The sequence below is a fragment of the Adiantum capillus-veneris genome, chromosome 22 (genome assembly GCF_014529385.1).
Source record: "Adiantum capillus-veneris isolate H3 chromosome 22, ASM1452938v2, whole genome shotgun sequence".
In the NCBI taxonomy this organism is placed as follows: domain Eukaryota; kingdom Viridiplantae; phylum Streptophyta; class Polypodiopsida; order Polypodiales; family Pteridaceae; genus Adiantum; species Adiantum capillus-veneris.
The window spans coordinates 99,818,620-99,830,637 of record NC_140952.1 but is presented as its reverse complement, the minus strand read 5'-3'; the positions used below and the strand labels follow the sequence as shown (position 1 = coordinate 99,830,637).

At 42.1% G+C, this 12,018-nt stretch overlaps 1 protein-coding gene across 1 annotated transcript; it reads left to right on the top strand.

Annotated features, from left to right (window-relative positions):
* Window positions 1–4,239: 4,239 nt before the first annotated feature.
* Window positions 4,240–6,501, top strand: LOC147429903 (scarecrow-like protein 33). Its single transcript, XM_086495352.1, has 2 exons — window positions 4,240–5,304; window positions 5,472–6,501. Exons 1-2 carry the CDS (start codon window positions 4,288–4,290, stop codon window positions 6,273–6,275), a joined length of 1,821 nt encoding a protein of 606 aa, XP_086351478.1. The 5' UTR covers window positions 4,240–4,287; the 3' UTR covers window positions 6,276–6,501.
* The last annotated feature ends 5,517 nt before the right edge of the window (window positions 6,502–12,018 follow it).

Here is a 12,018-nt window from a genome sequence, read left to right as displayed (position 1 = left end):
CCCACGCAGGTCTGCAGTCCAAAGAGATCACAAAAAGACCATCTATCTCTCATTGCCCCTTTGGCCTACCATACACCATCGCGACACAGGCCTTATCGTGCAGACAGACAGGAGGACAGAGACGGGGATCTGCACACGACCTAGATCGACATGGGAGCTTGCCTCTAGACCAACGAGAGGGTGAGAGAGAGAGTCCCTTCTGTGCCGTCACAACAATGAGAGAGAGAGAGAGAGAGAGAGATGCAGACATGCGTAAAAAGAACAAATTTTTTTTCTTTTATGTTTTTTCTTCTTTAATAGACTCTCTCTTCATCTTTCTCCACCACGTGCCCTTAGCCCTGCCCAAATATTTTCTCCCACTCTCTTTTGATATTAAACCAACAAAGCATCTCGTAGATGCCACTTAATGAACGCAAAAAAAGACGTTTTGGTCTCCTATTTGGCTTGAAGGTAAATAAAATGAAATTCATTTGTGGAAGGAAACTCTGGAAAAACTCAATAGGGAGCCAAAACAACTTTGTGAAACGCATTAATTAGTTGGGGGGGGTTGGGGGAGAAAGAAAAAGGGAAGGGTGGGGGAAAGAAGGGGAGGGGTAATTCTTTTTTTTAATGGCTCAAAGGGAGCGCAAGGACTAGCGCAGGCATATAGCCTAGTGGTTAAGGTTGAGTTCCATACTATGTACGTGATGTGTTCAAATCCCACTCATCAAGATTGGTTTTAAATGGTGACGTGCATGGACATGCTAATTGAAGATGCTAAAGCATCTTGGAAAGATTTTATGTAATGAAAAACAAAAGTAAAGCCATCAAGTGCCCAAAAAACGAGTTTTTCATAAAGCCATTAATTAGTTTGGGGAGGGGGGGAGGAAAAAAAGAGAAAGGAGAAAGAGGGGGTAGGGATAGGGTAGGGGGGGCTATGGTAGGGGATAGTATTGCTTTTTTTTAATGCTTAAGGGGAAACCATAGGGTAGCAGAGGCATGTAGCTTAGTGGTTAAGCTTGAGCCCTTGCTCTCCTACGTGCTGAGATCAAATCATACCCAATTAGCAATGGTTTTAAATCGTGGGTTGATTGGAGATGTTGAAGCATCTTGGGAAGATTTTGTGTAGCCATTAGGTTCAAGTAGCCAAAACATAGAAACGCATTAATTAGTTTTAATTAGTTTTTTTTTTTGGGAGGGGGAGGGAGGGAAGAAAGGAAAATAAAGAAAGTCATTAGTGGAAGAAAACTCTACTTACATAATGCAAGAAAAACTCCAAAGAGAAGAAAACGATCAAAGAAAAGGTTAACAATGCGCACTCCACCATTCCACCATCTCTTTGTACGGGAAGTCATTTGACTTTTCATTTACATGGAAGGTGCACTCCACCGTCTCTTTATATGGAAAGTCTTTTTATATGGAAAGTCTTTTGACTTCTCATTTCCATGGAACTTTTCATTTTCTAGACTCACCCTTCACTTATGCATGTGAGATGTTTGGAAAGGATTTTCATTTTTTCGAGATTGGGAGGCTCTACGGAGTGAAAGAATGTCATGAAGTTCGTCGAGAAGAAACTGCAAGTATTTTGTTGAATCCATGAATGCCATGTCTTGGGTTCTTTATGGTTTACTAGTTCGTGCGACCCACCTATGGGGGGTCTCACTCGCTCTTACCAATGGTACAACGGTTGAGGACCTCTTGCGCTCTTTTCCTTCATGTTTGCTTGTGTAGCGAATATTGTTGCTTTCTTGGTGCTGCTCTAATGATTGCATTTGGAGAGACACCCTTGCTTGGCATTTGCCAAAAACAGCCCAGAGCATCCCACAAGAATCACACATCAAGGGATCAACATCCCACCTCAAAGAAACCTGATGTTTGCCTCATACTTTCAAAACACAATATCCAGCACTGCCTTAGCTAAATCTAGGCAACTCACAAAGCAGTCCACTATGGGCGTCCAAAACTACCCGCTGAGGGGGGATATCTATTCAAAATATCAATGGATGTGTACTGCTCAAAAAATCCTTGGTGCATACAACAACTTGCTATTCTATTCAAGGGGCATTACAATCCATAGCCCATTGCGAGCATATGTTGTATGAGATTGCACTTGGAGAGATGCCCTCCCTCTCTCTGCATCTATTGAAAACATCCCAATGCTTCATGATCATGACCCTTACCTTCAAGAGCATCTGTCGTATGAGATTGCACTTGGAGAGATGCCCTCCCTCTCTCTGCATCTATTGAAAACATCCCAGTGCTTCATGACCATGACCCTTACCTTCAAGATGCAAGCGTATGTGATTGCACCGGAGAGACATCGTCAATTTGCATCCGTCAAAAAAATCTCAGAGCTTCTTGCCGTGCCTGAGTTGGGCATATCCACAGCAATCAGTGCATTCCAAGAGACGAAATCCTGTAGAAGAAGCTCCTGAAGCACTTTTTGTGCTTTATGAAGTGCACCACATTTGGCATATATGTTTACCAAGGCACTGCCAAGCACAACGTTTTCTTTCAACAACCATTGACTAACAATATCATCGTGAACACTTTTGCACATATTAGCACGTGCAAATGTACGTGATTGCATTTTTCCCTTGCCTTCAATATGCAAGCATATGTGATTGCATCGGAGAGACACCCTCGCTTCCCATCCGCCGAAAACATACCAAATCTTCTTGGCCCTACCCAACTTGAGCATATCCAGCAATCAATGCATTCCAAAGAGACGACATCCCGCATATGAAGCTTCTCAAGCACTTTTTGTGCTTTATGAAGTGCACCGCATTGGCATACATGTCGGCCAAGGCATTGCCAAGCACGATGTTTTCTTTCAACAAAACCAAGCTAGCAATATCATCGTGAACACTTTTGGCCATATCAACACGTGCAAGTGTACATGATTGCATCGGAGAGACACCCTCGCTTCACATCCACCTAAGTTGCGCACATCCAGTAATCAAGAGCATTTCAAGAGATGACATACAACAAAGGAATCTCCTCAAGCTCTTTTTGTACTTTATGAAGTGCGGTATACATGTCGACCAAGGCATTACTACACATGATGTTTCCTTTCAACAACCCTTGACTAACAATATTGTTGTGAATTCTCTTTGTTATATCAGCAAGTGCAAGTGTACCCTCGATGATGCAACTGTATGTGATTGCATCGAAGATACACCCTTGCTTTGCATTTGCCAAAAATAGTCGAGAGCTTCTTGGCCTTGCCTAAGCTGGGCATATATAGCAATCATTGCATTCCAAGAGAGGACATCCCACACAGGTTGCTCCTCAAACACTTTTTGTGTTGTATGAGGTACACCACATTTGGCATACATGTCGACCAAGGCATTTCCAAGCACGACATTTTCTTTCAACAATATCATTGTGAATTATTTTGCCTCAACCTACACATCTCTCTCTCTCTCTCTCTCTCTCTCTCTCTCTCTCTCTCTCTCTCGGGTGAGTTGATAAACACCGCTCTAAAGCATTGTTTCTATGATGTTTGAGGTATGTTGGGACTATTCTTGCAACCTTAAGAACTTCTTCTCCCTTCTCTTTCATTCAGTTCTATTGGCATTGTTCCTACGACAGTAAAAAATTCTCTCTCTCTCTCTCTCTCTCTCTTCCTTCCATCCAAGACATGATTTGAGTTCCAAGCTCATGTTCTTACGCCAATAAAAACTTCTCTACTTGGGCTGGAGGAAGGAGCCGGAATTCCTTTCTGTTTAAGAGAGTAGTATAGATGTGTGTGTGTGTGTGTGTGTGTGTGTGTGTGTGTGTGTGTGTGTGTGTGTGTGAGAGAGAGAGAGAGAGAGAGAGAGGGAGGAAGAATAGAGATTATAGATTAAAGAGAAGAAAATAAAACATACCTTCCAAAATTTGAAAGGTGCTCCAAATCAAAAATTCATGCCCTTGTCAACGGGTGCTAGCTCAGTTGGTAGAGTAATAGCCTATGTGCCTAAGGTCTTGGGTTCAATACCCCCTTGGCAACCTGAAGACAAGTTCTAAGTCCTTACGAACTGTTCTCATATGCGAGTGTGTGTGTGTGTGTGTGTGATGGGATGCCTCTCTCCCTACCTGTGAGGCCGTTGTAAATAGGGTGTGTGCGTGTGTTTTCAAGTTCTTGTACTCTCAAAAAAAAAAAAAAAAAGTCATGCCCGTGCCACTTAGTCCTCAGGGAGGGAGAAGGACTGATGTGAACCCAGCCTTAGTCATGAGTTGCTGAAAATGAGAATTGAGTGAAGAATTTGCGAGCTACGGAGGGAGAGAGAGAGAGAGAGAGAGAGAGAGAGAGAGAGCGCGAGAATGCATCATGCCAGCATTCAAGAAGCTCAGAGTGCGCAAGGAGATGTCGATGTTCCCCCTCAAGAAGCTATTGTCTATCTTCGGGATTTCTTTGAGCAAGAGGATCCCGATGCCTCCTTGTCAAATTTTGGAGAGCTGTTTTCCTTTCACACCAAGGCCTCTGAATTTGCTGCCATCTTGAAGGAAGACTCTCCTGCTTTAAACTTGACTTGGAGCTCCCCCACCATCGACTGTAAACGGCAAGAAGAGGTGAGCATCCTTGAAAGCTTCACCAAATGCTCGTCGACAGAGCTTGTGGGCAAAGGCGTGGGCAATAGCATTCTTCTTTTGAACAGCGTAAAGAGCTCTCACAATCGCAATTGCATCCCAAGCAAGGTCCTTGATGTGGGGGTCTTTAGACGTCTGCTTAGTCGACCATCGATATTACACGAGAGAGAAAGAGATGAGGTTTCTAATGTTGACAAGGATGTGCCTGGCAGTGATGAGGCCCAAAGGAAACGGCTGAAGGATTTCAGCGTCGGCAAGCGAAGATTTGATATGTATGCAGACACTAGATATTATGTTGATATGAAGATTGGCAAGGCAGGACCACCTATGTATATTGACTTTCATGACATGCTTTTGCAATGTGCGTATGCGGTTGGCTTGAATGACACAAACGTGGCCAAGGCCGTAGCATGCAAAGTGAAGCAGCAAACGTCACCTCATGGGAGTGCAGCAGAGCGTCTTGCACACTACTTTGTAAAGGCTTTGTATGCACGGTTTGCGGGGACAGGTTGGTCTTTGTACACAGGTCAGTTGAATCAACGCCCCTCATTTACACAGACCCTGGTAGCCAGAATGAAGTACATATCGAGCTGCCCATTTACCCAAGCATCACATCTTTTCTCAAATGAGACAATACTGAGGGTTGCAAAGGGTGCGTCAAAACTCATCATCATAGAGCATCAATTGATTGGCATTCAGTATCCATCTCTCTTCAAAAAGCTGGCTGCTCAGCCAGGAGGGCCGCCAAAGGTATGGAGAGTGAGATTCCTTTGAACCACATGACACTACCTTCACATATGTTTATCACACGGCATTACTTTTTCTCTATACCAAGGTTGTGATTCTTTTGCTTTTGTGTAATCCTTGTAACCATGTAGAGAGGGATGTATGCTAAACATGCCCTCCTTTGTCTGCAGGTTTCTCTAATCGGACGTACGGTCCCACATTACTCAATGCTACCTTTCCAAAATGACGCTATTTTGGGGGCATTGGAGGAAACCGGTCGACGTTTAGCAAAGTGTGCAGCATTGTTCAAGGTTCCTTTCCAATTTACACCATGGGTTGGGATGCAGTGGGACACCACACGCCTACAGGAATTTGTGAGCTCAAAGAGGCCTCCAGGGGAAGTATTTGTGGCTGTATCGACATGCTTTCTGCGGTTTGTAATGGATGACATATTGGATCCACATCCCATCAGGCTAGAGAAGTTCAAGCAGTTATGCGACGCTCGCCCAGATGTGTTGATACACGGTGTTGTGTCTGGTGCCTGTAGCAGTCCCTTCTACCCAGCTCGCTTCAAGGAAGCTCTCTTTCACTTTGCCTGCATTTTTGACGTGCTTGACACTTTCACTGGAAGGAACAATCAAGATAGGTTGGTTTTTGAGAGTGAAGTTTTAGGCAGGGCCATCTTGAATGTAGTGGCATGCGAAGGTTTGCAAGTGTCAGGGCGCGTTGAAAAGTACAAGCAGTGGCAGGCAATTTTGGAAGAAGCTGGCATGCAGCAGCTATCTTTGAATGCAGAAACCATGCATCAAGTTGAAGGGTTGCTTAAGAACTGGCATAAGGACTACATGATTGCAGAGGACTGTCAGTATCTCTTACTTGGGTGGAGAGGCCGCTCCTTGTACGCCTTGTCTACATGGAAATCACCAGGCTCATCATCAGTGTTCAGGGAAGGTGTACCTCAGTTTAGCCTTGAGCCGGTTGAAAATCGAGGTTAGTCGGTTGCAAACCATGGTCAAGGGAAGAAAAACTGGTGTATTATACAAGAAATTGGTTCAAAATTCAGCAAATTTGGATAATTCTACTAGTATTTCTGGTTTGCATCTTTACAGGGAGGAAACTTGGCCGTTTTGGATAGAAGACTTTCTCAGACCCTCAAACCTTCCTGTGGGAAAGAACAAAACACAACTTGCTCAAATATCACTAAGAACTTTTTTTGTGATAGTGCTGATAACTAAGCTGCTAGGATAATTGGCCGCTATCTCGATTGGTAAGGTGCTTGAATAGTTCTCTCAAGGTTGAGGGTTAAATGCCTCTGAATTATTTGGATTGTTGCACAGCATGGGAAGATGTGTGTCCTTTCCATTCAAAAAAACAACAAAAAAGAAAACACACAAAATTGAAGCTACATACTGCCAGGTTCAGTATTCACAAAAAATTGGGCTTTAGAGTATTTTTAGTGAGATAAAAATTAAAAAATCCCGTGTGAATTTTGAGGTTGCAAACCTACCGATTTTAATGTAAATATCGACAAATGGTATATGGTGGATTTCTTTCCTTGAAAGTAGAACTGTGATGAGGTCAAACGGTGATGCTCAACACGCATGGAATGATTGTATTGTAGTTACTAGTGGGATCATACCCTTGAAAATGCTTCAAATTTTAGTTCAAAGCACAAGTAAGTTTGATACATGGAGGATTTCTGGCTAGATTAAGGTACAAAAGTCTAATACACAAGCAATTCATGTCATTCAAACTTTGTGGTGATATTCAACGCACCCTTTGTATTTGCATGGCTTGATTAAGTCATGTATATTGGGTATGTTGGCTTTTTCTACTTTCAAAGATTGTACTACCAAACCATGCAAGTGGACACTTCAATAAACTTCCTATCAAGAGATTGTTTCGAGCAATACGGTGTAAAAGAGTGTAGAAGCCCAAGCCAACAGTAGTCTTGCTCATCTGGGTAAAAATGGCCTTGTTCTCTCTAATGATAACTTTGAAAGGTAGAGTTCTCTACTTATACTAGGCATCACCCTTCTGAGGAAGACAAGGAGAGTGAACCCTCCATCACCATTGGACATATTGAGTTGGATAGCTGCAAGATAGAGTGTTAATAGGGCTCAATACTCATTAGGAAACCATGAATACTTTTTGTCCATTATATGCCTCAACTTCCTAACAATTATTACCTTTTTGTTTTTGAAGATGTGAATAATGCTCTACAGGTCATGAGTTAGGGACACTAGATGATTAAAAACACTACCATCTCCTTATTGAATGGGTTTAGGGGATTTTATTCCAAGGGGTAGGAGCTAACTAGGGTTCCTATTTGGACTAGCCCACTTGACTTTCTTGTGGAATTGTACCCTTGGGTCAATGCTAAAGGTGTTCAAGTGGGAAGGGTTCTACATTGGTATGTACCGAAAGTGGACCCTCATATGCTCATAGAGGCTTATCTACAAAAACCAACATCAATGTGGTGTTGATCAAAGACCACAATTGGAATACCCTACATGTTCAGAAAGTACTCTAGAGAAATCTGCCTAATGCATGCTTCTATTTTTTTAAACAATGTCATCTTATTATGGAATGTCTAGCTCTCATAGCAAAAGAAGAGGCCTCCAAGAAGGAAAAGGAGGATTTGGCCAGAAAGGACAATCCTCAATCCCTAACATCAGTTGGCAAGGACCTTAGGAAGTTACATCATCAAGGAGCCCAACAAAGAGGAGATGCAAGCTCTCCAACCGTACCAACGACACATCTGACAAATGTTACAAATTTAATCCTTGTGTGCATTGTGGTAAAAATAACCATGGGTCTAATTGGTGTTTGTACAAATATAAAAACAAAGATAAAGAAAAAGTCAACATAAATGAACAATCAAGTGATGAAGAAAATGGAGCAGTATGCTTTGTAGATGTACTCTGTGACACTCACTTTGTTTTTTCCTATACCCTAGTTGCTAACTACTCTCTCGGGGAGGAAATTTTTCCCTATACTCTTATTGCCTATCATTCTCAAGGGGAGGGATTTTTGGCTTATACCCTACTGTCATCACTCTCTACAGGAGGCATTCATTTGTATACCTATCTAAGTGGGAGACTAAGATCCACTAGAAGCACTTTGACCGTTGATGTGCTCAAACAGAAAAGGAAAGGATTGTTAGGTTTTGTGCTTAATCCCACACCATGGAGCTCTCCTCTTATCACACTTGTCCAGGTTCATTATATTTGCCTACTACTTTTAGTTGATGCTTGCATTGAATTCCCATGATAGACACACCCATGGAGAGATAGATTTGAGCTTATTTCTAATCATTCCATCATCCATGATGTCATCCAAATCTCCCTCCATATGCCTATATACTTCATACCCCCTTTTTCAAAGTGGTAGTTGGGTTATCTTTCCCACTCTATAATGGTGGCTTGATTTTCTCATTTTCTGAAAATGGGTAATAATCTGGCCCCACTCCTCCCACTACACCTGGGTGTGACCAGCTCTAACGAGATCAAATGGGAGCACCATATTTGGAATTGAATAGACAGCTTGCGGGAGTGTTATGTGTGTGAAAAATAGAGAGTGTGTGGGACACAATAGCCAGTGCAAGCAAATCATCACGAAGGCAGTGGAGCTTATGATGCACGTAGTCAAACAAAGGGGTGAGTGGAAAGCAGATGAGGTCAAATATTACTCGAGGCCAGTCAAATTTACAGCTAATTTTAATGGCGAGCATCATGGTGGGCTCAGCTAATGGATAGCTAGTGGCTACAAAAGAAGCGTGCCAGTAGCTTACTAAAAAAAAGCGTTGAGTGTGTCATGCAAATATGAGAGGCCCAGTGGTGTTGTTTGACTTGCACCCAAAACGGGCCATAGGAGCATACAATAGAGATGGGGGGCAGTAATGGGTCATGTGGGTTTGTTTTCTTGTTGGCGAGGTAGTGCAAATTAGGTAGGTTTTAGTTAGTGTGTTAGAGCTTCAAAAGCGGTTAGTGCATGTGTGTTTGTTTCTTTTTCTTTTTTTTGAAAAAAGTCATTTAGGGGACATTCCTGCAGAAGGCAACAAGGTAGCAAATGTATGTGTTCATGAGAGAGTGACAAGGGTCATAGGGAGAGTGTAGCATGATTATAGGCTCTCAAGAATAAATTGCTGATCTTAGAAAAAAAATTGCAATCCATTATCAAAAATAACAATATTCACGCAAATGATTATCAAGAAATAAGTTTCGTATTCCCCCTTGATATCATGTAACCATGAGTCAAAAATGCTTGCAACTAATTTACCCTGAACCAATCAACCTTGGAAAGAATTAACTGAATGTATAATGCAACGGAGGCAAGGATTTCTTATATAGCAACATTAATGAATTTCCCTACCCATACTTTGACAAATAAGTAAAATATACCTAAAAGACAAAATAAATAATGGGATCACATTGGGAAGTTCACTTGATATGTCAAAACTATAACACGCTCTTTGGAGCTCATTAATGGACATCAATAGTGAGACCGAGTCGATGAAGAAGCTACCATGATCACCCTAGAAGTAGCCACCAATTGGATGCACCTCGGTGTTGCTATATAGAGTCACTAACGTCCCTTTGAATTTCAGGATAGAATAATGCCATCTTGAACATCGGTTGCTTTTGTAGAAAATTGAATTGTAGACCACACTACATCCAAAAATCCCCATTCATGAATTGCGAACACATCGCGTCCAAAATATACTACTCCAAGATAAGGAACTGCGGAACACATCATGTCCATGACCCGACCAACAACAATGGATTGGTATACTCGTCCATAGTGTTTTAGATACGTTTGATTGGTTCCCTGCCAGATACATGTGCATTGAAATCTAACCTAGAGGTCCAAACACCGATAACTTGAACTCCAACACAAGGGTCCAAATTAATTATACAGAGCACCAATTTCCCCTTCTCTTCCACTCACAAGCCTCTCTCTGGCTGAAGCTAGTGGCGGCACTGATCTCCATGTGACTAGAAGGCGAGAGTCTGTGCCAGTGTAGTCACCACCACATCAGCAGCCTCTTTGTTGTCCTTCCTTGAGTCACTATCACTTCTTTCCTCCTATTGTTTGCTTCTAGCTTTTCCTTTGTAGAATATTTGTCTTTGCCTTTGGATATGCAATCCTTGGCCAAATGACCATGCTTTCCACAATTGTAACAACGATTCTTCGTCCTCTTTCTGGAATCCAAAGCAACAAGTGCTTCCCCATCTGTCGCAAAAATCTGAATTTTGCCTTGTTTTATCAACACAGCTTTCTCCTCAATGAGAAAAGAGTTGAGATCATCAAATTCTAGCTTTTCCTTTGTGACTTGTAGCCGTAGTGTCCAAGACACCCTTTGATACTCCTTATGCAACTTTGTGATAATCAAAGCAGCTATCTGAGTACTCATCAGGGCACTTTTCATAGCCGATAGTCTATCATGAATAGCTTTAGCCTTCATAAGAAATGATTGCATGGAACTTCCTCGTGGAAACTGGATGGAAAATACCTGTCCAAGAAGAGTGACTATTTGCATTGTAGAATCCCGATCAAACATTTTGACGAGCTGGAACCACATATCTGGAAGTTGTTAAGGTATAAATGGCTAGAGAAATGTTCTTTGTAAGAGATTTTGCAATGACCGACATTGCCTTTGCATTAGCCACATCCCAATCGACACACAATTTGAGATATTTGTAATCTTGAAGGCAGGTGTACTTGTTGTTAGGATCCATCATGGGACGAGGCTTCGATCCAACAACAACATCCCATAAGCCTTTTTGTGAGAACCAAGAGTTGCATAATCAAATTCCAATGAGCGTAGTTATTGCCAATCAATTTGTCACTGGCACTCGAGCAAGGAAGGTCCATGATAAAGTTGTAAGATATAGAATATGCAGAAACCTTCGCGCACTCCAAGGGTGGACGCACAAAATAAGCCTCAAATTCTTGATTCGATCCTCAAAATAATGGCTTGGAGAGCCTTGCTAGGCTGGATTTTAGGCAGTGACAGAGGGTGGTGATGAGACGCCGACAAGGGCTGCATTTTGAAATGCAAGGGAGAAGCAAAGGACTGAATGCCAACAACAAGATGGTCTTCTCTATCTCTGCAATGGAGTTCTGTCTCCACCAAGATTATTCAAGCACAACATGACTCTGATAACATGTCAAAGTCAACGATGTGGAAGTGTAGAGAGCAAGGGGAGTGAACATGAGAGAGAACAAGAGAGAGTCTCCTTAACCAATCAACCTTGGCAATGAATAATTGAATGTATAATAGAATGGAGGAAAGGGGTTGCTTATATAGCAACCTCAATAAACTTCCCTACCCAAAGTAAATTGCCCCACTCAAACTTTGACAAATAAATAAAATAAGTATGTAAAGCAATATATAGTGAATAATGGAATCACATTGGGAAGTTCACTTGAGATGCCAAATTCTAACAAAAGAGGCATCAAGTTGGGAAATTTTCCTATTGATACTCTTGAGCAAGGTTGCTAGTTGGCCAATGATTTGGCTTAGATAATCAAGAATCATCATAGCCATTTTTTCATGGTCTTGTATAGCATTCCCATTCTCATCTCTGAGAGAGTGGGTGGAGCCCCAACTCTTCTTGATGTTCAAGGCCCTAAAGAAATGTTCTTGATTAGGAGCATGTGTCTGGAGGAAGATCCCCCTAGATATCAACCTCACCCTTTTGACCTCCTCGCATTATTGCTCATCTAGGTTGG